A 27,957-nucleotide genomic window follows, 5' to 3' on the forward strand; every position below is an offset into this window, starting at 1 on the left:
CATGGCTTGTGTTGATATGAAAAGTGTTATAAAAAATCATAACTTACTGTTTTATCCTTCAAGGTTGACTGACTAATATCTAACATCAATACATGTATATAGTGCTGCCGAAGAATCTGTTGTTGTTGTTTTTTTCTTTTACCGGATATTGATTACATATAATACAAGGAACCGGCAAGTGGTATTCTTAAGAATTCCGATAAAACATGAACAGTTTCATTACAGTTTTATAAAAAACAGCAATATATTATTTTTTTAATTATTATTTAATTACAGCATTTAGTAAGGGTAACCTTTGATAAACGTAGAATTTTTGACAAATTTAAAGAAACAAATTCTAAGAGATACATGTATATTAGCAATATTTAAAGTTGTGTTGAAATGTGGGTAAAAAAAAACTTAGATGGTTAACGTTAATACATTAGAGAACAAAATTTAAAAATGAGACACTTTATTAAACTTGTTTATCATTATTGAACAGTTTAACTGTTTTTACGGAAACAAAAACAAAATTGTCTTTCATTTGTCTTCACTAAGCAGTAGCAGTGAAACGATTGATAGTTTTACGTTCAACGTATATTTATTACGAAGGGCTTTATGGTAGATTTTACCACGCTCCGACTGAAAGTGTCACCTCATTATATTATTATACTATTTCCAATATTTACATTTAAAACAACATAAATCAAAGCCTGTAATTTGTCATGTAGCACATGCTATGTATAACTACGCGGCACAGCCAGTACCGTTTTTCGGTTATGCTTAAAGATACGTTCATTTTGTGTCATTCATCTTTTATGATATCATTTGGTTTTAGGCTTCAAAATTGATTCGTTTTGTTATCACAGAAATAGGCAGTAGAAAGTGTAAATATATAGTTTTAGTTTACGTGTGCAGTAAAAAAGCTGGAATTTTCCTTTAAAAAATTAGATTACACCAGATTTTTTTTCAATTATTAACTCGCATTTTCAAAACAAATAAAAATGAGAAATATTGAAATAGATGCCATAATTAGAAGGGGGGTAAAAATATGTAGTGCCGTGAAAAAAGAAAATAAACAAATTATGAATAGGAAACAATAAACACAAGATCATGAATGAACACAAGGCAAATAATTGATGTATCTATAAAACTTGTTTTGAATATTTTGGTAAATGTGGACATAGAACGTATACATGTTACATTGTATATCAATTTTACCCCTGTTTTAGCTTACTGAATCTCGATACGCTAGAGAGGTTTTCTATTACTGTTTGTCCAGTGTCCATCTCTCCATTCTATCTGTCTGTCTCTCTGTCCATCCTACTGTTTGTTCTTACTTTGACTTTATCTTCGGATAATTCGATATTTCATAATTTTATATAATTTGTTGATTTGTTGTTTTGTTAACTTAAATAATTTGCCAGAAAGGCTAAAACATCTGAAAAGGCATTGTCAGGTAGATTCATGTAACTAAAACATTGGGACAACATTTACTGAGGATGCAGAATTTAAAGGGAAAAAAAATGTTCTTTTCAAAAATCAATTGACCAGAAATATGTTACCTGTATGAAAGCATCCTCACGTAAAGCAGCTACAAGAGTTATCAAATCATGATTTCCTTGGTAAAATGGCGGCACTATAAGGCTCTAATTTATTACATTGGTGTGAAGGACACTGACCTTTAAATTTCTTTTTTACAATATTGCCTAGAAAAACTGTTACACATATGGAAGCATCTTCGGTAAGTGTAAATTCTAGGTTGTTTTTTTCAAGATCCAGAGTGGTAGAGTACTTTCACATGTGAGTCTTATTTTCACACACACAAATACAAAATTTTAACAAATCAAGAAAGAAATGTTTCTGTTGGTGTTTAAACATCAATGATATGAATTAAGTTTTAATGAGATAAAACAGAAGTTAATGACAGCAGACTTAATAGCCACCATAAAAATGGACATATATCACATTACTTTGCCAATGGCTGAGAAGTCCTGAATTAATGTGTTTTTTTACGGCATAGCTTTGTACCGACTGGGAATCAACTGGCAGGCTTTTGTCCTACACAGTTTAATTTCTTTAATATCTATTCATGTGGTATTCAGGTAATTTCCTGGGCTACAATTCTGACAATTTTTAAGCCTGATGAATTTAGTTAACACCGTAAATTATATCCATTGCATCTACATTTTTTTTTCTGAAATAATAAAACTAAATAGACATTTGCATAATGTATCAATCATCCTGTTCTATCCTACATGTAGTTGTGTACATTTTCTAATATAACAAAAAACGTTCCTTATCAATTGCAAGCAATACCAACACAATGTTAGACATAAATGATAAAAACAAGGGACAACAAATATTCATATGATGAAGGTGTGTCAATCAGTTAAATGCCATTTGACTGTGAGGTTACTAAAAGGTATAACATTTGACTGTAAGGTTACTAAAAGGTATATTATTATATGCCATTCATTCAGCTTTCTAGACTTTTCAGTTAGCACTTAGTAAACTGCATGGCAAAGATTCACCCTGTGATTTTTAGTTTTGTTCATTTTTCCAGGCACGTATATTGCTTTTGTTAAACACGTCAGCGATCTGCAAAATACATTGATTTCATGTTTCGCGGCAGCCAATAATCTGATAATATGCCCGATATACAATCAAAATATGTTAGATGATACGATAACAAGACAACCAGAAACGTAACTTGTGCGACTATATCACTACACACAATTTAAAAAAAAAAAAATTAATCAATAATACACAATAATAGAAAAATTAGTTAAACTTTCCTCTGCTTTAACATTGTGTTTTAAAACAGTTAAATTCTTAATATATTGAACATTGTTATTTATATTTTCAAAACTTTAAGCATTGATTAAATGTAGTCCTTTTGGACATTTTTATACCCCTGTAAAACAGTTACTATATAACTATATAAGAAAAAACTCCGTCAAAAACGTGTTATTAATAAGAAGGTATAACAAAACAGTTGTGACTGTCTCGGGCAAAAGTTGATCTGTCAACCTGTGGCAACAGTTTGCGAGCTGTTCCGACAGATCAACCGTTGCCCTAGACCCCAGTCAACAACTATAGTTTTTACCATGTACGAGTTACAAAGTAATTTATCAATGGTGAGCTGTAATCGAAGCCGGTTACTATCAGTAATCGATTTAAATCTCATTAAATGTTATGGCAATTGTGACGTTCATTTCAAGGTTTAGTATTTCGAAATTGTTAACCAAAAGCTGCATAGCCGACAACGAAAACTCGCAGGCGAGTTACGACAGCGTACACACAATTGCACACAAATTCAGGAAAATAAAATTATTTATTTTAAATGAATATACATTTTCTGACTCTTTGGACAATAACGCATGGTTTTATTTTTAGTTTGTCGGTGACCCAGACCCGACCAATAATGCACAACTATTTTTATACATTTTCATTTTATGTGGATTTTGATCATATAGGGCTCGGAGTGGAGAAGAAAACGACCCAGTCTTTTCTTTTAAATATCAATGAAGAATGTTCTATGACTAATATTTAACGATATTTGATTTTTTTTTTTAAATTTGATTTTGATGAAATGAATTAGAACAATACACCCCGTTAAGCGTTACTCATGTTTTATTTCTTTAGTGACGAAGTAGTTTTTTTTGTAAATGGCAAAGAATGCTACTGACAACAATGTGCTGGTTGTACTTGGATGACCTATTTCTACTTCTTAAGCATTACACAACTGAAGTATTACTCTTGTTAAGGATATGAACATCGGTTGAAACACAAGTATTCTGCTAAGTGCTTTTTTTTAAAACTTGTACCATAAATGTGTGCATTACAGAAGTAATTAATTCAGAAGTACATTCAGCACTAATTAACATCTCGTATTTTTATGCTTTTTTTTTTAAATCTTGGGTCTGTCTTTTCTATCGTGATGTAAAACACGTTAATTGCAGACATTTCTATCTATTAAAAAAAAAACCATAAAAAAGAAAAAAAAAGTTAAATACCAAATAAAGATTTTGCCTAACGTCTGTTGTCTTAAATTAGTAACAACATTTTGTCGATTAGAAAATTTGAGCATGCAGTCTACAGTATATAGCAATCCCATTTTGATATAGATGATTTTGCCTACTATTGAGATTGACTTATCTAAAACGTCTTGATAAACATCCGTATCAATATATTACTATTGAATATATATACATGTAGTTCAGTGTATATTTCAAGATATTAACATTTACATATCAATGCATGTATACAGGTATAACATATGTGAATTGTTTTTTATATATATTCAATTTTTTTTCATGAAATCATTCAATTTAAAAATTTATTTTTGGAAGTGAGTGTTTGGAAATGCAAACTTAATTGAGATTGTCTCTGTCACTTACCAATACCTTTATTAAACGGAAAACGGGGTTGGTTTTGAACATGTCAGTGATATAAAGTTTATAAACAGTGCAAGTGAACTTTTTAAACTATAGCTTTAATAACGTTTTAAACCATGCAAGTGGCCTTTTCAATAGAATGTTAATAAATGTTAATAACAGTGCAGAACAAATCGGTATAAACTTATCAATCGTGTAATCAAACATTTAACTGTTTAAAACACTTTTTCCATATCTCCCAAACACATGTTTTACTCGATATAAATTCCTCATTTCCCCATAACAGGCTAACGTATATTTCCTTACGTATATTACAATTGTCAGGTAGACATCATAAACTAGCAATGTTCCCTGCATTTTCGATTTGTTTTTATGTTACGTGTGCGATGTTGTTATCTGTATGCTGTCAATAAAATGTTCCATATGTTAACATGTAAACAAATACTTCACATTATTTCTTATTTTGTCTTATAATTTAGAAAAGTATAAAAGTTTACTATTACAATTTTTTTTATTTAATTGACGATATTCTATAACAAGAGGTCAATTGGCCTTAATTGTCACCTGAGTAGCATATAACCCATACACAGACTTGTCGATGAGTCTCATATATGCATTTTATTAATTAGGTTTCATTCTGGAGTAGAACAATTATGAATTTGAAATGACGACCACCTCCCTGGCTGAAATCTTTCAACAAGAACTATGAAACCTATAATTGTGGCAACACAATTAAAGATCTGGTCTACAAAATCATGAATTCAGTTTTCCTTTCAGGTGTTTGGGAGTAAAGAAGATAGTTTTTTTAACATTATATGCATTAAAACCTATACATCCATTTTGGCCCTGCCCTAGAGTCAAAACCCATACTCCAGGGGAAATGAAAATTCAAAATTCAGTAGAGGACTTCTTGGTAAACATAATTATAAGTCAGTTTTTAATACAGATGTGTGAGAATAGATAAGACAATTTTAAACATTATATGCATTAACACTATATTGCCATATTGCCCCCACCCCTCTCACCTAATGTCCTGAACCCCTGACCCAGAGGTTATGGATTTCACAATTTAGGTAGAGGAGTTAGTGGACATCATAACCATTTATTCAGTTTTTTTGCCCACATGTGTGGGAGTAAAGAAGAAGATTTGTTAAGATTTAAAACATTTTTACAATATGGCCATATTGGCCCTACCCTAGAGCCTGAACCCCTAATAAAGGGGTGAAGAATTTCACAATTTTGGTAGAGGGCTTCATGGACATTATAATCAGGCATTTAGTTTTTAACAAATATATATGGGAGTAGAGAAGACGATTTTCTAAGATTTTATACATTTTAACTATTTGGCCATATTGGCCCCACCCTAGAGCCTGAACCCTTGACTAAGGGGTCATGAATTTCACAATTTTCGTAGAGGGCCTCATGGACATCATAATCATGCATTTATTTTTTTACAAATATAAATGGGAGTAGAGAAGAAGATTTTCTAAGATTAAATACATTTTTACTATTTGGCAACATTGGCCCCACCCTAGAGCCTGAACCCCTGAACCAGAGGCCATGAATTTCACAATTTCAGTAGAAGGCTTCATGAACATCATAACCATGCATTCAGTTTTTTCATCACATGTGTGGAAGTAGAAAAGAACATTTTTGAAAACTTGGCTTTTTTTTTTTTGGCATATTTGGCCCCGCCCGTTGCACTCCAGGGGTGGTAGAGCCATGAATTTCACAATTCACAAGTCCAAATATCCCAATATCAGGCTAACGTATTTTTTCTCACGTATTATACAATTGCCAGGTAAAAATCGAATACTAGCTATGTTTCCTGCATTATGTGTTAAATAATTTATATATTACGTGTGCGACGTTGTTACGTACGTGTTGTAAATGAACTGTTCTATATGTTAGCATGTAAACAAATACTTAACATTGTTTCTTGTTTTTTATTTTATTATTTAAAAAAAAGTATACAGGTTTACTATTGGTTTATTTTATTGACGATATTCTATTAATATAAGAAGAAAAAACAACGTTTTACAACATGCCATTTATTTGTTCGTCTAACACATGCCGTTAATGAATAAGCTTTCTTGTGCAATGCAATCAATACTGGAAAGATACAAATGAACACTATGCTACATCGTAATGTGTATCTGTATTTTTGATTATGCTACATAACATAGGATTAGCTTTCCGAAACTTTTTTTGTTACACACTAAAGATAAGCCCGTGCATTCCCAATGTATAGCTACTTGTTAAACTTGGACTGTACGTTATTATTTGTTGAACTGTTTAATAAAAACACTTACCGTCTTATCTTTGAATGAGACTAATCAATATCAAGACATGTGAATGTGTAGTAATATTGCAGAATTTGAGCATTCCCACTTGTAAAGCATGGCATGTACGTTATTATTTGTTGAATTATTTAACAAAAAATCCGTTCGTGTTGTCCTTGAATGAGACTAATAAATATCAACGCATGGATGTGAATCTCTTTTTCTATTACCGGATGATCAATTACAATAAAACAAGGAACTGGTCAGTGACATTCTTAATAATTCCGTTAAAACAAGGATTTTAATTGTGATACAATTCATCGTGGTCTCTATTAACAAGGAGTGGATAAGGGACATGCATTATAATTAACAAGTGTATTTTATTTGTTTCTTAAGAAATCATAAATTCGCGCAGTATACCAACTTAAGTATGATTTAGTAAATGAAGATACTAATTTTTCTATTGATCGACGTATCAAAGAAAAAAAATGACCGGAAAACTCCATCAATGCGCGTAGCGCATTGATGAAAAAGTTTCCTGGTCAATTTTTTTCTTTGATACATCGATCAATAGAAACATTATTATCTTCATTTCTTATCATTTAATAAAACATTTTCAAATAAAAAATGTGAAGTGTCATTGATAAAAAATGTGAATAATGTAAATGAAGCGGCGCGTATGAATACAAAACAACAACAGCAACAATATTCAAAATAGATGCGCCTTAAACTGCCGCAGAGCTATTGAGCTGAATTCAATGGATTAAACACAAATAGTGAGTTAAAATCTGAACCGGTCGAATTGAACACGATAGGAAAATACATGCGATAGCTTGTGATATTATTCACTGTGCAGAAAAACTCGTAATAAAACTAGTTTTCATGTGAGATCGTGAGATATGCAACTGGCCATAGCCATCCAAGGAGAGGCGATCGTGGACGAAAATAGTTAATATTCCTGGAGAAAGAACAGCCAGCCTCGCTGTAAATATTGATTGATCTCAAGCAGACGTAATCGTGAGAAGACGCTTAATTTTCTGTTTCGTGAATCAAATAATGTGTTTTGTTTATTTTTGAAGGTTAAACTTTCAAGTTTTTATGTTTAGAAAGTTCTTTTTTGTTTGCTGACAATAAAACAGACACAACTTTGAAATTTGTAGATAGTGTTTATTTTGGAAATTCCCGTTCTATAAATAGAGTTAGATCAGAACAGTTGAGAAAAGTAGATCCAGCAATTTTTTTTTTGATACAGGTATCAAAGAAATTTTTCGACCAGTCAGAAGCGCCGATATCTCATCAAACGAATAAATATTAAATGATAAAAGTAGATAAAATTGATTGTATGACAATTTTAAAGAAACTCATTTAAACAGATACCATAATTAAATAATTCATATTCAAGCGCTGCAAAAAGGCTTTTTTTGATAAATAAATCAAGTAAAAAGCATCCTCTACCTCACAAAAAAGATATTTTCCCATGTAGTACACATATATCCTCCGAAGTTTTAGGTAACGAACAATACACACTAACAAATGATATTTAATTTGTGTATGATGTGTATATACCCTCGTTATGTGTGGGTTTTTTTAAACAGTCTATTCGACTTGATAAATTGCTCATTTATTTTTGCAATGTTCCATCTATACACTTATTTAGCTTGTTTGTTATAATGAATTTGTAACGACGTTAATATGTTTATAATAGTGATTCCTGGCATAAAGACCAGACGCGACAAATTAAACGTGTGATTATATGTCAATTTTTTTTGTTCCTAGCATTTGCAAATATTTGTAAAAATTCTCACTTTCTTAAACAATAATTCATGCGTTTTTATTCAAATACACGCGTAATTTATAAATTAGTTATCCTACCCATCAACATGAATTTTGTTAATAACAGAAACTAAACAATAAGTTTTGATAGCTCTATGATTTTTATTTTTGTATTGCCAAATTTGTATTTTGATACATTCGCATGTAATTTTACGATGTCTTTTTAAAAACAATTAAACATGCAATGATAAAAGTAATTGTAAACAAATAAAAATTAAGATACGAATGACTAAATTGTCATATGCTGACTAGACACAGAGACCAAATCTGTAAACCAACATGATCATAAAATTAAATATGCAGATCATTTAAAACAATAAGGATATATGTTATATGTACATACCAAATGAGTCTTAACATTATATATAAGTTTTAATAGTTACTGTTCAAGCTTGAAAGTTTCTCGACGAAAAATCATTATTCACGGAATCATTATATTTAGACAAGTAATATGTACAAACTTGTTAAAACTAACAAACAGTTGGCTCATCATTTTTGCAACTAACTAGGAGAAACATTTTATTTTGAATTAATAAATATAAAAGGATTAAATAGTTTAGGCTTTAGTTTGCATTAAAAAACTATTTATTTTTTATCTTGAATATTAGGTAAATTACACGAGTGTACGTATTGTCTTCGACGCTTTTTCAAGACAGAGTTTGAAAATTCAAAAAATGGGAAAAGGTGATAAACTTTAAAAAATGAGAAATATGGTCTGTAATTAAAAATTTAAGAAAATTATAAAACAAATAATGAATGAGAAGCCATAAAGGCAAAGACAAAAATGAACACGAATATAATGATTGATGGATGTATAAAAAGCGCTGACTCAAACTAAAATATATAATTGTGCATTTGTTGGTAAATGTAGCCATAGTATGATGTATTTTACACTTTTTTTAGCTCACCAAAAATGAAATCTTAAGCTTTTTTATCACTTTTTGTCCCGTGTCCGTGTGTCTGTATTTCATTTTGCCCACCCACCAGCTCACCCCCCCCCCCCTCCTTACGTATGTACGATTTATTTGTTTTTAATCTTGTTCAGAACCTCATATCTCAACCAAATTTTGCACAATATATTATTACGTAAAGAAAATCCAAATTTCTTAGAAATAAAGAGCTATTTTTTTTTTCTCTTAGGAAAAAATAATTAAGAAGTTTTAAAAAAAATGTTGATTTAAAAAAAAACAAACAACAAAAAACAAAATAAAATTGTTGGCGAAAAAAGCTGAATCGTCTGTGCAGGCTTCTTCATGTAAATTTAAAAAAAAAGGGGTCGAATATTTACACAGGAATTAATGGGGAAAAAATATAATCATTTTTTGCTTCAATTACATAACCAAGACATTTTGTATATCTCGCCATAAAGTATGTCACGTATGTAACCTTCTCTTAAATTCCTTCTCCTTTATAGGATCGTCGCTATTCATTCCTTTAACTTCTCGTAAGGAGTTTCTGGGTCACATTGAGCTAGTTCGGTGTAATCTCCCTCTGCAACTGTCCTGCCTTCCTTTAGGTCCGTGTAGTTTCCTTCATCAACCCTACCCTGTACATCATCGTAATGCTGTGTCATATTTTGCGCTTCGAGTTGGTCTACAACTGTACCCTGTACGTCATCGTAATGTTGTGTCATGTTTTGAGTTTGAAGTTGGGTGCTTTCTTCGCCATGTTTACTATTCTGATGAACATTGCGACATCGTCTGTTATATACAAAAAACACTGCCACCATAAACCACGTCAGTCCCAGGAGAATAGAAACCAGGGAGATTGCAATAATACATGATCTCGATGCCACTTCTCCTGAAAATACAAAATACAGCGACTAGATTGTAAATATAAAGTTTTAAGAAATTATTTTTCTTCGTGTTTTTGTTTTGTTTTTTTTCTATGCTATACTGAAACGCACCTGATGATTCCATACTTGAATTTTCCAAAAGGTTATCTGACAAAAGAAACCAAAATTTTGATTTTCGCATATAATAAACTAGAAAGAAAATAATTATTTCAAATACCAACATTCTCTAGGAAAGTTCAGCATGATATTGGTCTATAATCAATTGTTTGAGACTGGAAAATTAATAAGCAATAATGATTAAATGTTCCACTTTGTTTTGATAAGGCTTTAAAAGAATTTACTCCGTTCCACTTAATCATTTTTTTAAGGGTATTTCTGTTCGTTCAAAACAGAAATAACACGTTTATTTCAAAGAAGTCATATCAATATCATTCCATTGTATGTACACACAAATGATTTAAAAAAAAAAGATGTACCTTTGACTATTAATTTATATTTTAGAGATGTTGGGGAACAGTTGAGTTTGTTACAGCTTTTTAAACGAAACCAAAATTCCTGACCCGAGGTCATAAATCCCAAGTCGAAATGGACAAGGCATCCCTCTCCTGGATCTGATACTTTTCCAATTACTTCCCAAGTAGATTCGTTATTTATGGATACTATAAAGAATTGTGGATATCCCCCATTAAACCCTGATATCCAGGTCAAGTTTGCGAAGCTGTTGACACAGGAATATCCCGTTTTAGTTTTAACAAACAGGACAATAAATAGATAACGTATTGTTAAACTTAAATTAGCTATGTTTTTATTCCGTTTAAAAAAACGAAAGTTAAGAAACGTATCCTTTTCAAGTTATTTATAAAGATGTCCCTAATTCTAAACTCCATCCATCATATCTTCATATGTTAAAAAATGTATCCTTCAAATATAATTGTGATTCTAGTGATTGTTTGTCCATTGTATGACAGTGTGTAGTTTCCAAAATAACTATGATCCATAACGGGGGTGGCGCTTTAAAGCACGTGTTTGTAGGACACGTCTCCTTTGGAGACAGTTGTCCTAACAGATACTGGGACATGACCGTCCCACAACAAGAAGGGGGGTAAGCAATGATCGGAACAGCAACATTTACTGTTGCATCTAATCCACTCTGTTTCTGTGTTGTTGAATCCTGTAGATGTCCCTCTACATCTATACGTGTCTGTGTGGATACATTGAACCGTGGCTATGGTGTAGTTCAGTCATGCCCCCTGTATCTTATGGAGTTAAGTGTATGCCTGACCCCTAACAAGACGTAAAGTGGGGGCGGGGTTACCATCCAGGTAACACGATATTCTCAATGTCTTGTCATTTATTACCCTTGACGATATTCACATAAACAAAGTTTACGCAGACAATACATAACAACGGAGCAAATTAGAAAATCTCAATTATCGAAACTTATTTTTTTAAGGTTTTATTTTTTATGGTTTACCTTTCACTGTAACTCTTGTATCAGCAGAGAGTAAAGAACAGTTTATCCTGTTACAGCTCTGTATTCGAAACGAATATTCTTGTCCCGGGGACAAAAATCCAGGGTCGAAATAGACAAGTCTTCCTTCCCCCGGATCTGATACGTTTCCAATTACCTTCCAATTGGAACCTTCCATTGCATACAGTATGAAAAATTGCTCAGGTCCGCCATTGAAGCCCGATACCCAAGTCAAACTGACGGAGCTGTTGGTGTAGGAATATCCAGTGAAGTTTGAGGGGGTTTGTGGTACGTCTTCATAACAAGAAATTAACAAAAACAGTGGATTAAAATAATGAACGTCATAATTTAAGCTAATTTTAAAAAAAGAAACAGGAGGAGGTATATATTTAAATTTCATTTGATGCCATTATACATGAAACTATACTATATACATGAACAGTAAAAAAGACCCCCCCCCCACCTAAAAAAAACAAAAACAAAACGATGAAAAAAGCATGCGCGATCATATCTAATTTATAATTGAAAGTAACCTTCATCGTTGATTGTGATTCTAGTGACTGTTTGTCCTTTGTATGACAGTGTGTAGTTTCCAAAATAAGTATGATCCTTCACGGGGATGAAGCTTTCGATCACGTGTTTGTATGACACATCTTCTGTAGAAATAGTTGTCCTCGCAGACACTGGCACAGGACCGTCCCACTTGAAGTCAGATGATTGTGGAGGAGGGTTAGCAATGATTGGAACAGCAACATGTATTGTGGTATCCGTTTCACTTTTTGACCCATATGTGGATTTGAAACTACCGGCTTTATCAAATCTGGTGTTACCTGCAAAATGCAATTAATACAAATATTTCATATACTTGTACCTTCCATATTATCAATTTTGTTGTAAGCATTATTAGCTTTTAATGATTTGTATATGCAAATGAAATTACGTGACATGAACGCGGCTATGTTAAGGCTGCCCGATTAATTTCACAGCGATATGTAGAAAGTCACTTGTCTGTACTTCATAAGATATGACGTCATAGTTAACTTTGACGTCACGTTCTGCATTTCTTTCGATCGTTCTTAGGGAATGTATCGTAACGTAATAAGTGATATACCGCTTCATTCCATTACATAGACACTGTTATAAATACTAGTGCTACTAAATTCAATATCACCGATATGGAGTACAAAAAATCAACAGTTTTAAAGCTTTGTAATAGGTAAATAACTATTCATAAACTAAAGGTTTTGAGACTCCCCCTGCTACGTGTAATCTAATGAATGGTGATATGTATATGCATATTAAAAAACGGCTTGGTGCAAGTGAAAGATAGAAACAATCTTAGTATATTTTAAGTGAAATCGGGAGAGAAAATAAGTACCAATGTGAATCTTGCTGGGGGAAACCTACCGATTAACCCGAGTTTGTGTAAAACGAGCCTATAAGGTAAAAATGTGTCTAATTTCGATGGCGGTGCGAAATGTTTTGACAATATTTCAAAAAAACGAAATAATTATATGAACCCCCAGCAAGAACTGCAAAATACATTACTTATCGACGGATTTTTGATAAGAATAATTTTGATTAAATGACATTATTTACTTGTGCCGATGCGATTTTTATAGATTATTTACCGTATTAGAATACACCCGTCACATGCTTCAGAAAAATATATGACGTCACAAAAATACATCAAATATAGTGTTGGATGTCACTGTTAATTTATGTAATAAAAGTTTAAAGAAACTCGCTTGGTTAAAGTATTTTTCGATAATTAAAATATTATTATTTTTCGATATATATTTAGCTTCCCACAGCCTTAAAATAGCCACGAATTTAAAATGTTATATTTGTTAACTAATATATTTTGACTCCTTGTCTTAAATGTTTTTGTTTTCTTCAAAATAAACGAACATGATTATACTTATCTTTAAGAAAATAGTATTTTTGACAAGCCTTCATATCCTATTCCTCTTTTTCTCAACCAACTATCTTTCTATTTGTATACTAGCTAGTTTAGACGTCGATAACAAGTGGAAATGATTCTTACATAGAACGCTGATGTTTATCACTTTTTCTGTGTTGCTGAATCCTGTAGATGTCCCTCTACATCTATACGTGTCTGTGTCGGTACATTGAGCCGTGTCTATGGTGTAGTTCAGCCATGGCCCCTGTCTCTGTTCGAGTTCAGTGTATCCCTGACCCCTACTGAGACGTATTGTGGGGGTGGGGTTTCCATCCACGTGACACGATATTCTCATTGGCGCGTTTTCATTCAACTCGATATTACTTATCATTTCGCCATTGATATACAAGATAGTATCATCTAAATCTATAAAGAAAAATAGAATACTTTATGTCAGCCAAGTTTATGTTTTATCGTACTTTTGTTGAAATCTTTCCTTTTCGAAATTCAATAGGTAGTATAGTATTCTCCATAGCTAAAGTGTGTTCACTCATGTTAACACTATTAAGACCATCATAAAATATGCTATTAACCCCTTGAATCGTTATCACTAATATCTTTGTTTCCTGTATTTTTATGTGGATTTTTTTGTTATAAATAGTAAAGGATTCCATGTCAATGACGATTAAGAGAAACAGGTTTGGGTTCTTTAGAATTTAATGTTCTCTTATCAATAAAATGTTTCAAACAAAATATTTATAAATGATATATTTCAGCAATCAAGAAATCTTTTTGTTGTTGTCTTTCAATATTGTTGTTAATTTTTTTCGTTTTTGAAGTTCATGAGGCTGAATATAGTTTTTTTTTCATAGTTAGAGCTTGTTAACTTACAGACAAACTAATTCCCGGAGTATTGCATGTACCTAACACCTTTTGGAACGCTATCACTCAAATGTTTCTTTCTGCAATTTTTTATCTGACTTTTTCTCACCCCGAAGAGCTAAAACTCATTAACGCAAACATTTAAAAGCAGAAAGTACGAACTCTTTACAATTAAAAAAATATATAGATCTTTTAAATCTTTAAAACTTAATTTAAAAAAAATGATGATATCCATCTGAAAACAAGTCGGAACAATATATATGCCATAACAAAAAATTACCACGTTTTGTGATTATTTTAATACAGTTACAGTTCACATACATAAAAAGGCTGTATGATAAAACGCTCATCAGAGAGTTGGCAGCTCTTTTTCTAAACTTAACATTAATTAGTTCCTGTTTTGGGTTTGATTGAAGTGCTATCCTCTACATATTCATTTTATATGCGAACATCATTGTATTTTTTGTTATAAACTATATATATTCTTAATGATCTCCAAATCTATTTTGCACGTCTTTATCTTTATCAAGAATTAGGTTTAGTATATATACTTTTTTTGTAAAGGTCATTATTCAGTTATATGCATATGTACTAAAATCTTTAATCAAGCCAGTTAAGTATATACCTTTGATATTTTACTTTAATTTATATGCACATGGTTATCATTTTATTTGTGTTCTAACCAATCATTCAAATCTTAAGATGGAATAACACACCTGGGAAAAACATTGCTCAATTCAACACATAGGCTAATAATTAAATTATTTTATTATGAAAGATATGGTAATTAACAAACTGTAAAAATGTCAAATAAGCAAAAAAATTGCAGTTTGCGTATAACAAATTAAAATCTAAAATCCTCAATACAATAAGTAATAGCAAAGGTCCCTGTGGAATTCGAACTCGGGATGTACGGATCAAAAGCCCGACACGTTATAAACTCGGCTATGAAGTAAGTTACATGTTGCTTTCGATAAAATCTTTTAAATAAAATGAAATGTCGTCATTTTGTCAGCCATTTTGTGACGATGTGTTATTTCACCTTAAACGAAAATATTGCAATGTTTGTTTAGTGTATTGATATTATCATGTTTAAGGATCACCCTCTTTCTCCCCAAAACTGTATACAAATCCACGAGGTACCCGGTATATATTGTAATGCACACAACCAATGCAAAGGGACATTTGAGAATGATAACAACAAAATTGTAAAACGTTCATGTCCTAGTAAAATACTTACATTGGACATCAAGTTGAATGCCTTGTTTTGATGTCTTATTTCCCCGATCTGCTTGGCATCGGAATAACCGCATATTTCTCTGTACTTGTTGTTGCAATAACGTCCCCATCTCTGAACGAGCATCACTGAATCCATCGGAGCCCTTTACTTTCCACGCTATATTACAAGGTGGATTGCAATCCGCTGTACAAACAAAGGGACTAATAGTCTCTCCTTCCCTTACTGTTAATTTGTCATTGATGTTCAATATAGGTTTTGGAGTGAATTTTATTATGTCTGGTCCGTCTATAAAGATAAAGAAGCATAATTTGTGTTTGTTAATGTCAATGTTTTTTTTTCTTTTTCATATCAATATCAATTTAGAGAACTTATATTCTTTTTATACATCTATTAAAAGTTTTCGATATTACAAAAGCCATTTTTATGTGATTTCGGAATTACATGATTGTAACAGATTGGTATAAATACTTTTTGATCATAGGGTATAAGATTATAAACACTACATTTGAATTCTGAATGACGTTTCACACAGTAATATTCTTCGTTCTATACGTGTCTTGGAGATTACGTTTGCTGTGACGTGGTTAGGAATGCTTTTAAAAATCACAATGGGGATAGCATTAGAAGTAACAGTTAAGGTTGTTTGACGACTGTGGTCAAATATCTGCATTGAATAAAAACCCTTTTTTCGTTATATTTGAATAGGTATGCAAAAAACTAATATTTAATAAATTCACGAAAAGACCAGGTCTAAGAAAGTATGGGACTCGATATTTTGAATCTACTGCGCAACTCTGAATGATGTATTTAAACCAATTCGCGTTAATGAAATTTGTTGATTAAATTTTAATGTATTAAACAATAAAATGTATTGCGGAAAGGATTTCATAGTTTCTTTTAAAGATAAAACGTGAAAAAAAACGATAATACAAAGTTAATTTAACCCACAAATCTTATTTCACGACATATATATCCGTTCGGTTTTCGGCAATGCGAAGGAAACGTTGGTTTGATTTTGAACGCTGGAAGACCTATGACCACATAAAGGAAGCTAAAACTAAAAAAAATGGATGGATAGTGCAAACGTGGACGCTCTCTTGGGCAGATTAATCACATATTTTAAAATTACAGTTGAATAGTTCAGCTGGAGGAGATGACGTCCGACAAAGCGATCTATCCAGGTTTGACCTACATTCATTAATAGAGTAAAAGTATTTGTTTATCACCGCAAGGTTAAGTTCGTCGAGACTGATTTTTTTTTTATTAACGTATCTTCAATTTGATAGTCCCGGCGAATCATGCTGGGATAAGAGTAAAAGTAAAGTTGGTATGGACATCATTGAATTTTTCTTATGCTATGCCGGTGTAATGCACTGTAATCTCAGCGAGATTCGTCGAGGCTGATTTTTTTTCTCTCAGATTTTCAGTCTATACGAATCAGAGACGTCCGTCAAAAATTTTCAGCTTGGACGAATCTCGCTGAGATTATAATGCACCTGTGATTGCAAGCTTTGGTCTCTAATTATGAATATATACCTATGCCTATATAAATTGCATCGTACATATTCGTGAGTAAAGCCCCAGGCACCTTAGATGTAATTTATGATTTAAAAAAAAATAATCAAAATCATGTATACAAGTTTTGGCATTATAGTTCTATACACATATCATAATCCAACAGATTTCCTAATATCTCTCATTATTTAGAGTTAATTCAAAACTATTTCATAATTTGTATCATGATGTCATAACAAACATACGGAATCTCCTGTTGTCCCTATGCATAGCAATTAGCCGTCGAATCATGTGGCATCCTATTTTAGCTACATGTAGAAGCTGCATATAGTGTCAACTAACTCTGATTTTTTATCAGTAATGTTTGATGCTATGTCTGAGTGAGGTTAAAAATTGTTCACCGACAGCCATTTTGTGTGGCGTTCAGTGTTAGACTATCGGAAACCAATGACTCAGTGGATGTATGTTAAGATATAAAGACAGATTGAACACTTTAGCTGATGATATTTGCTATGGTATGCACACATTGACGAATTAAAATAAATTCTAAATAGGTTTAAAGTAAGTGTCAAGTACCATTTTGTTGTTATCTAAAACTCAACCTCAGATGGTGTCTTTTCTCAGTTAAAACATTGTTTTGAGTTTTTGTGTGACTTTCATATCAACAAATCAAAATGCCCACAAAAAACCCCCGAAAAATTGTCACTAACTCTGCAAAATTATCTACGAAATTGCATGCCAATGAAATTTTAATGAATGATAACAATTTCCAAAAATTAAACCCCACAATATTCATTAATTTGGCAATAAGGTAAAATTGAAACTGTACTATTCTATATATTGTTGAATGAGATCTAAAGTCCCAGAAATTAATGTGCCATTTATTTTAATTGATTCAATTCTGTTTAATACTTTAAGCACGAGTGTCCCAATAGAAAGAATGTTATTTAATTTTAAAATTTTGTTTATTTGTGTTAATTTTAAAACATGTATTCTTTTATGATTTTTTTTTTGTTTTTTATCCTCAAGTATAGGAATCTACAAGATAAAGATAAGTATTTTCGTTTATAATGAGAACATTAAGACTGATTTTTTTAATCAAATCGAGAGAAAAATAAATTGTAACATTGACACAAATATTGGTTAAACATTGGATGCTAATCATGTGAAAAAATAACACAAAACGTTAACTTTCAAAGTCATTCAGTATCTCAAAAAATATTTATACTACATCCTTGCCAAAGGAAAAGGGGATATTGTAAGTATAAGCCAAGGAGTTTTGATCTTGTGTGTTTTAATATTTATGTTATTGAGTGATAAAAATGCTGAGAGGGGTGTTCATTCAAGTGCGGTAATACATTGTCACCTTCCATATTTATGTTAGAGTGGTCATACATGTCATAAATTTGAGAGGGCATTTTATTTGCGTGAATTATTTGTATAAGTTTGTTGATCTATTACATGTACATGTGAAGATGTAAATGTCCCGTATAAACTTAAATAGTATTAAAATGATTCATACATAACATATAGTTGTAACAGTAATTGATGTTGTTCTACCGAATGGCTTAAAATAAAATTCGCCCTTTATACAGTGCATATTGTACATGATGTAATACCGATTTTGATTCTTTTATATGTTTTAGAGTTGAAAAAAAAAATCGTCAGATACATGTAGCAAATCATAAATTAAATATTATTCGTATATACCTACTAGAATTATTGTGTTCCTACCTTGCATCCTGTTATATGGTGCAAATTGTTTATTTTTTTAACTTAAACAGAGAAAAATTTGGATTTTAATGAATATTTTTTTTACTTTTTTGTGAATTTTTATACGGTATTTGCATTATAATATGATATGATAAATTGACTGAATGTTCTGAAACAATAAAAGTTAGTATTAATGTTTTTATTTACACTAAAGTAGTGTTTAAGTAAAAATAGCGCAAATTTAAATAAAAACAGAGACCAGAAGAATCAGACTGCAATATCTTTTTATCCAAGGCATTGACATATGAATGTTTTGTTTCCCAGTGAAAGCATAACATTTGTCTATATCATTTCAGTTCAAAAATAAAACTTTTTGTTATATCGAAACATATTTTTGACCATTTTGCATTGAAGGTTAACACAAAAAGCAACATTTTTGAACCGTGCAGAAGAAATTGCACATTTGATCATTGTTGAATACTGAGGAGCCTTTCAAAAATTCTTTTTTTTTTAAATTTCTCTTCTGTCAATGTATTATTAAGAGCATATAAGAAAATTGAATTGGACTGATAACAAACTATGTAGAATTGCTTCATTTCTATTGCAAGTGGTGTATTTTGATGAACGGAAGTATTTCCAACAAGGGTATGTTTGGATACCGTTATCATGGAAACAAACATATTAATTCATCATGAATTGTTATATTCTGTTAGAAAATATACATTGCAATTTGTTGAAACAGATTTTATAATTGTTTGCTTACTTTGGTGTCATTCACATACTTCCTTAACTGAGAAACTGCTTGCTTAATGATAAGCTGCAATTTCATTTGACATTAAATTGGATATTTAACTTTATCTCATACGTGTGGTGTATATTACCCGTGTGATAAACCTTTGCTATATCACACGGGTGATGCTATATCAAATACTTCCGATCGGAACTACTTTTGACACAGCCCCTCGCTTCAACGCTTCAGTGACCTATCTTCAAAGATTTGCTAGTACTTTCAACATAACTATATCTACTACAAAAATTAATATAAAATTGATTTTGTCAAAGATTTAAATTACAAATATGAAGGAAAACACATAACAGCTTAGCACAGGCGTCGGAACCGGGGGGCTATTGTGAGTGGGGGGGGGGAGGTTAGCCCCCCCCCCCACACACCTTTTTTGCAAAGTTAATGATAACCGTAGCCACAAGACCCTTTTTTCTTGTTTGTCAATATTTTTGATAAAATTAGCCCACTTTAACTTTCAATTTGCTTTGCAAAGTTTATAAAACTACAAATTACGTTAACTATCAAGGAGTTCATCCCGATGACGCGTTAAAAACAGAGCGCTCTGGTTGTGTATATATACAAGAACTTTCCGAAATAATGTTTCCTGAGACTTTTATTTCACCACCAGTAAGCATCCTTATTCACTATTTTCAAGGCTAGCCTAGTGTTTGTTTTATTAAACATCATGCATCTGAACAACTGTTCCTCGTTCGAATCAATTCAAACTAACGAGCATTCGCATCTTTGTATGTCAACAAACTTGATTATTCAAGTCTTCTAATCGGAATTTCCATTTAATCAAGTGGGTAAGCTCTGAGAAAAATTATCTATAGCTAAACAATTATTTTAAGGTTTATTTCAGTGAAACTTTACATTAAAACGGTTAGATTTTTCTCAGGAATTACGTACTTAATTGTATTTTAAGTTCATAATAGCTGCGTAACACAACGTTGCATCATCGTTTTTAATCTTTGAAAAAAAAAACAATTTTGGTCACACAAGGGACTCTCTCAAAAGCTTCATAATATAAATCAAATTGTATGAGATAAATAGAACATCTATAATTGTGTGATTTTATATTTGCTTTATCCAACTCGTTGAAATAATTATATTCGCTCGGCAAGCCTCGCCAATATATACACCGTTTCAACTCGTTGGATAAAGCAAATATAAAATCACACAATATATAGATATCCTCTATGTACCGGTTTATTTAATTAATCGATCAGTTGCCAAATTGGCGTTTCAACTCAGAGCAAGTTCAATATAATAACGTTACTGGATCAACCACTGAAAATAGCTAATCTTCGTTGTTGTTTTTTTTCCATTCCTTTGATAAAATTGCTAAGTAACGAAAAAACACCTACCCCTTTCCCAAACTTTGAAGCTTCTTTATATACCTTACAGAGAGGTTTAAGTACACCAATCTTTTGATGAGGTTCCTTACGTCGACAATACTTAATTACGTTCACCATACTTACACAGTGGGTTTATCTGTACTGGTTCACTTCTATCTGACTCCAAGTCTTCTTCTGTCGCTTTACACGTGTACCTGTTGTACTTGAGATCTCTAGTTACATATAATCTCAATGTATCTCTGGTTTCTCTACCCATCTTTGTTTCGTTGACCAACCAGGTGTGAGACAAGGTGACGAGCTTGGAGTAGTAGTCAGGGGCTGAGGTTGATTGACTGGAACACGTCAGTGTTAAATATCTATTGACCTCAACGTTAAGGTCTCCTGTTATCCTTGGCTTCGAGGGTTTGTCTAAAATTAAAAAGAATACGTATAATATAATATTTTGATTTTATTGAACTCAACGTTGAGGATTTCCTTTTATGATCGGATTTTAAGGCTTGTCTAAACTAAGGACAAAAAATGTGAAAGAAACTAGATGCTGAGTTTGACTTTAGAAATTTTGCATAGATACAGCAGAAATGAAAAAAACAAACAAAATATCTTGTCATATTCATTTCTTCAGGAAGGAAAATGTAGAAAGTAAGACTTGTAATAAAACATATCTATACGCCACTAGCATGCTCCGTTACAGAAAAGAATTGCATAATTTTTTTTTTTGGGTTTGAGTAGCGTATTTAAAACAATAAAGAAAAAAATTATCAATTTTATGAGATATCAAATTGAGTACATAAGACTACAAATAAGCTTTTTTTAGGTAATATACTCCTCAAATAATAGTCGTTTTTGTGAGAACAGCATATTACAATTACCATAAAAGCTATCGTTGTTTTTTTATTCAGTTAATATGAATGTGAATACATCATTATTATATTTAGAAAATCAATAGTTTTTTAACTTAATGCGAATTCTAGTGTTTGTGATTCCTTCAAATTCATTATTGATGTCACATAACGCACACACGCCGGATTCTTTGTTCTTTGTGTTTTCTTTGCAACATTGAACTTAATATTTATCTTGAAGATACGTGTTAATAAATAGAATAATTTTATTTATTTTCTACGATTGCATTGAATTTGACCACCAACTCTTCTATCACGCAAATCTTTTTCCTTACAACAAGGCTTGGAAATATGAAATTTGTACATTTTTTTTTTTTGCAATATTGACTTGACTGGGTGTTGCTAACTCCAGATTTTCTACCAAATAGCTAACTTTACCTCTGATTACAAAAGTTATTGTTTTGAACAGTTGCATTAATGTATAACAAAGAGACAACTCACTGTGTACAACCAGTACAACACCTCCACCTGACCACGAAGCTTCACCCGACATTCCACCATTGTAATATCCAGCGTCATCCAGAGTTATGTCCCTTATCTCAAACATGATATTAGTGGAAACAAACGGTCTGGTTAGGTATGTAAACTTTGTCGACACTGTATCTCCTCCGTAACTTACTCCGCTCCTGCTAATACTAAAAATGGTTCTGTTTTCTCTATATGTGTGGTAAACATGGTATTGTCCAGCGGCAGGAAAGTACGCCGCCGTCCATGATAGGTCCATTGTGTCTCCTATCTTGGTTTTGATTTTTACGACTGCATTAAAGACATTTATAAAATACTGTTTATTTTAATAATAAAAATTAAAAACAAATGTCCTTTAAATAAAATTGAAGCAATTGCTTAAACATTATTGGGAAAACGCTGTTTTATTTTTCAGGATGAAATTATACTGAAATCACTGTAACTACTTTAGAACCTTTATCCGCTCTATTCTAAGTTATACAAAATATGTACGAATAAATAATTAAACATTAGTATATAACATGAATCATATTACAATTGTAACCGTATCTTAAAAGCTAAAAGTTTATTCAACGCAATATTACACTAATCACGGGTATCTGTGTTGACATAATAAGGGGCGCTTACAAGAATATACTATTACTTTAAGAAATAAACCCAACGTCTACCCAATTTGTACGAGTATAACTTAGGTAGATATATAGTTCATTTCTTATTATTCCATTTTCTGTAATTTACAGTATAAATTGAGTGCATTTTCCTTAATGATATTTATGTAATATTGTTGATCTGGCTAAGACTGATAAAAAACATGAAACATGGTTGTTTGTATAAACTGCCATTTATTTCTGATAATGAGATAACTAAGGCAATAAGGGAAGGTCTTCAAACAGTAATAATATTTATAACCATAAACTGAATACATGTTATAAGAGGTAGGAAAAATGACCTCCCACAGATTAAACATATATGTATTTATTAATTCAGTTATACATCCATTCATTACTACATGTAAAGTTTAAGCCATTTATTCAAACATATAGAACATGCGCGGATCTAAAGAGAGGGCAGGGGGGGGGATCTCATCCCAACCCCACCCCCTAAAAAATGGAAATCTATTAAATCAACATAGTAACATTATCGCAAATACCCCCCCCCCCCCCCATTGTAAGCCTTCTGTCTTACTGATCCAATTGAGGGTCAGCTCAAACTTAGTGATGACAAGTCCAGTATTTCTTTCTCAAGCGGTTTTATTAAGCGTGATCGTATAGTTACAATTACATCAGCTAATAGCAGCCCAAATCAGGAGTCTCAGAATCTATCTCTATAAGCGGAAACTCTAAATCTATCTAAATCTCAATCTCTCTTAATCTGTTCAACATCATTTTACATGGGTATATATAACATTTTACTTATGATGGACAGTTCTGACTAGTTCGGCCCATTTACGACGATCATGAGTGAACATTTAGTGTTCAAAATTAAGATTAATATTTTATTTCTAAATAAAGTAACAAAACCGTCAAAACTGCCAATCAAAGAGTCTGGATGCAGGATTTGAGTCTCCGAGTCCTGGGTCTCGGAGTCCCCCACCTAGTATGAGGCATCACTTACTCACAATACGTTCATTCATACACGGCATAAAAGGTTACAAAGGTTAATATATATGATACACAATACATGACTCAATATAGAGTACCAGAGCTATCGTTGCAGACACAGAATCGCCAAATATGTCAGTTGTTGTTAAACTCTCAATTTGGATATTATTATGCCTATATTATGCACCTGGTTTCATAACATCATTTAGGAATACCACGCATTGCTACAAGAGTCACAGAGTTCATTCTGTCAATTATCATTAACACCATTCAGTGCGCAGCATCTAGGTACACATAAATATCACAGTGACCATTATGTAATACTAGCAATTCAAGGTCATAGCATGGTTATCTGTTTACACCATCCCTTGAAAAATGTTCTGAATCCGTGCATGTATAATGGCAAGGTTTTTTTCACACATGCATCTCATGTGTTAAAATAACGTATGAAATACGTATAGAAAAAACACACAAGAATAACACATGCATAGCATATGTGTAACATATAGAAATAGTAACATATGTTACACATATGTGTATGTATACATGTATTTATACACACATGTTTACCATATGTTTTTGAACTCATGTTTAAAGCTGACATGAATTCATAAATACGCAATACTTCCCTTTTATTTCCGACTACCGCCGTATTAGTTGTCGATTTCTATTATTCTGCTCATCGCTACACACCCCCTATATAAGGCCAAAACACTATTCATGTCTCACCGCATTCAGGAATTTTGTACACCCGAACACGTTACCTTGGACGAAAAGACATGGAGAAACGCGTTTCGAAGAAAAATAATATGACAACCACTGCACTGGCAAGATATATCCAATAAACGGCGAAATAAGACAGACAGAAATCCAGCTAGGCACAGATTCTTCAAAAATTCGTTGATAATTGTAGACTGTTTTCCTGTGTATATTATAACATCGCACATGCGCAAACCACACACTGTGGCATATCGAGCGATTGCAATTGTCGCATGGATTTTAGAAACGGGGCGTTTTTGTAGGAACGGATAGAAACGATGTTACGTTGTTACTTTCTTCGATTTACTATCATTTAGCTACTGTTTGGATGTACATGTAGTACCGCCGTGGTTTTCAAGAATATGCAGACGCTACGCTCTCTGTATGAACGACACACGTGTTCGATGTGCATGCGAAGTAAGGCAGCACTGTCTGTGCAAAATAATACGGATACCTCGGAAAAGCTTTCAAAGAATAAATATATTTTGTATTTCATTGTTGTTTTCTATAATCTTTATTACAACATTTTACTACAGTGTGTAGTTCATGCATTTAGAAGTCCGTTTAACCTGAATGCCTCGATCGGAGAGCAATCGACCATAACTTTCTCAACCGGTATATATACCCCAGTGGCAGTAGAGGAGCGATCGAAACTAATATGACGACCTAATGCTTTTATGAATCCATGTCAGCTTTAACATGTGTTGAAAAATCACGCATGATTTACATATGATACACATGAGTTATACGTATGTTTGATCACAACATATGTAAAACATATGTGGCACATTTTGCTGTGTAGTCAGTGCTGCGTTTGAATTTCAAGCAAATGACGCCGAAAGAAAAACGGGTCAGAAAAAATGCAGTAGTGCAAGGGCATACACTTGATCAACTTTATTGGATGTTTACTTGTGTTACCATTATATCTTTATTATATCAAAAAGTGCTGGGAGCTGTATGAAATCGATATGCATTTCACATAAATAAGCGCTAATTGTGGAAATTCCCCACAGATTTCTGTTCACACACTGTTTATGTGGAATTTACTAATTGTTCTTACTTGAATATTTCAAGCTCCCAGCACTTTTCGAAATTTTAGATGTCCATTTACAAGTTAGAAATAGAAATGATTATATTTGTTTATGTTAAACCCCTGCATTATGCATTTTTTCGAATTATTCCTTGTTCATATATGTTTAGCAGTATCACGTGACTTGGTATTCCCAAGGGACTTAAAAATTACTCATGCAATAGCGAATCATCTAATTTGTATATTTATAAAATTTAACTTTGTGTAACAATGTTTTGAAATAGAATATCAAGATTATTCAAAGGCTAAAAATCTATGCGATAAATATCGCTATTATTTTATGGACGCTCTTAACAGAGCTGAGCAGTACAGATGACGTAGTCAAAATATCGGGCGACTAATTGAAAGACGATCAGCTAAATACTCAAAATACTCAAGAATTATGATTACCATAACATTTTACCTGACTATTATTTTTTGGTACTGGTATAAATATATTAAAGCACAAATTACATAAATGCTATTATTTACAATAATGTTGTATAATTCAAATATAAATTATAGTTTTAAATTCAAACGTAACGTCAAGCGGATTAGCACTTTTGTAACGTTGTTGCATTTCGACGTGTCTTTTGACGTGCAAACCAGGTTATACTAATTTAACTTCTTTTTTTTTCTATCCAAACAAATGCCGCGTTACTGTTTTCTTTTTTGTTAATAACATATTGTCATATATTTATTTACCCCTTAAAGCTTCTTATTTACAAAATTATATTGTACTCCCCCTATATCATACAGTGAGCAATGAATCTCTTATGTCGTGAACTATATTTATTAAAGAGAGGTTTGCGTTAACCAGTTTACTGACAACGTGGTTTTTTAATTAACGTATAGAAATGCGACTTTGATAAATTAATACATTTAATATCCTGATATTATATCAAACATAATCTACTGTTAGCGACAAACAATTGATAAACTGAATCTCATTATCCAACTATTAAATATTAAGAAAAATTATATGCCGTTGTAAGATTAGCGCATGGCAAACACAGTTGACTTAAAACGAAAGATTTGAATGCAAATTTAATTGCACGATATGACGTCCTTCTTACATACCATCTGTCTGGTCTAGTGTTCAATCTGTTCGAATAACTTAAACCTATTATTTAACAATTAAAATTTAAAAAAAGAAACAATGATCAAATACCGTTATATGCTGAGCGAATTAAACGCACATCTGGTGTAAGATATACCACTGAAATGCCGATAGAATCATACAAAATGGCGTCCTTTACTATGCATTGAGGAACTGTTATACGTTCCAATGGGTCTTTTGTTGTATTTCTAGTGATGATAACATCGTATGATGAAGAGTTTCCTGACGGGGGCCATGTAAATATCACATTGCCTGACATGAATTTTGTTGATATTTCCTGCGACTGGGCTACAAAACAAACCATGTTGATTATATCTTTGCATTTCTTTTGAACACCTTTCTATGTAAAAACAGACATAATTGTTAATGCAATATTGACATTAATGCAGGGTATAAAACAAAACAACAAAGTCTTCCTACATGTTTTTAACATAAGTTCATTTCCAATAGAAAATACTTTGTTTTATGTAATGTTACATTAAAATTACCGTTTGTACAAAAAGCCCAGAAGTTGCTCTCGAGTTTCGATGGTTGAAATACGAGATTCAAAATGCGAGGTCCGAGATTCGAAAATACAGATTCAATAAGTATCATAACCAATTAATTTATAATCAACAATATTAGCAAAACAAAACTATTTATCATACATGCCTTATATACGAATACATATCATTTTATCCCAACTGAAATTATCATTTGTACATATTTTTTAACATAAAATTATTAACATTTCAGTTAAAAGAAATATTGTTATTTTGCTTTGATGTTTATTCACTCTGATACTCTGTTTACTTAGACTGTTTTCACTCATGTGATAATCAATAAATTACGATATTACAATTTAGTAACTCAGTGTCCTTAGTGACCTACAACAGATGTTTGGCATCAC

At 32.0% G+C, this 27,957-nt stretch overlaps 1 protein-coding gene across 2 annotated transcripts; it reads right to left on the reverse strand.

Annotated features, from left to right (window-relative positions):
• Positions 1-9,536: 9,536 nt before the first annotated feature.
• On the reverse strand, positions 9,537-27,375 carry LOC128170988 (uncharacterized). Of its 2 annotated transcripts, XM_052836750.1 has the most exons (9): positions 27,120-27,375; positions 22,496-22,810; positions 21,279-21,563; positions 15,786-16,070; positions 13,808-14,089; positions 12,294-12,590; positions 11,764-12,054; positions 10,401-10,436; positions 9,538-10,294 (listed from the first exon to the last, which is right to left on the reverse strand). In XM_052836750.1, the coding sequence occupies exons 1-9, from the start codon at positions 27,370-27,372 to the stop codon at positions 9,921-9,923; spliced, it is 2,418 nt and encodes an 805-aa protein (XP_052692710.1). In that variant the 5' UTR covers positions 27,373-27,375; the 3' UTR covers positions 9,538-9,920. The 2 variants fall into 2 exon arrangements, with proteins under 2 accessions (XP_052692709.1, XP_052692710.1); XM_052836749.1 differs by lacking the exon at positions 10,401-10,436 and having other exon boundaries at positions 9,537-10,294; positions 27,120-27,342.
• Positions 27,376-27,957: the final 582 nt, after the last annotated feature.

Source organism: Crassostrea angulata, chromosome 2 (assembly GCF_025612915.1).
Source record: "Crassostrea angulata isolate pt1a10 chromosome 2, ASM2561291v2, whole genome shotgun sequence".
NCBI lineage: Eukaryota > Metazoa > Mollusca > Bivalvia > Ostreida > Ostreidae > Magallana > Magallana angulata.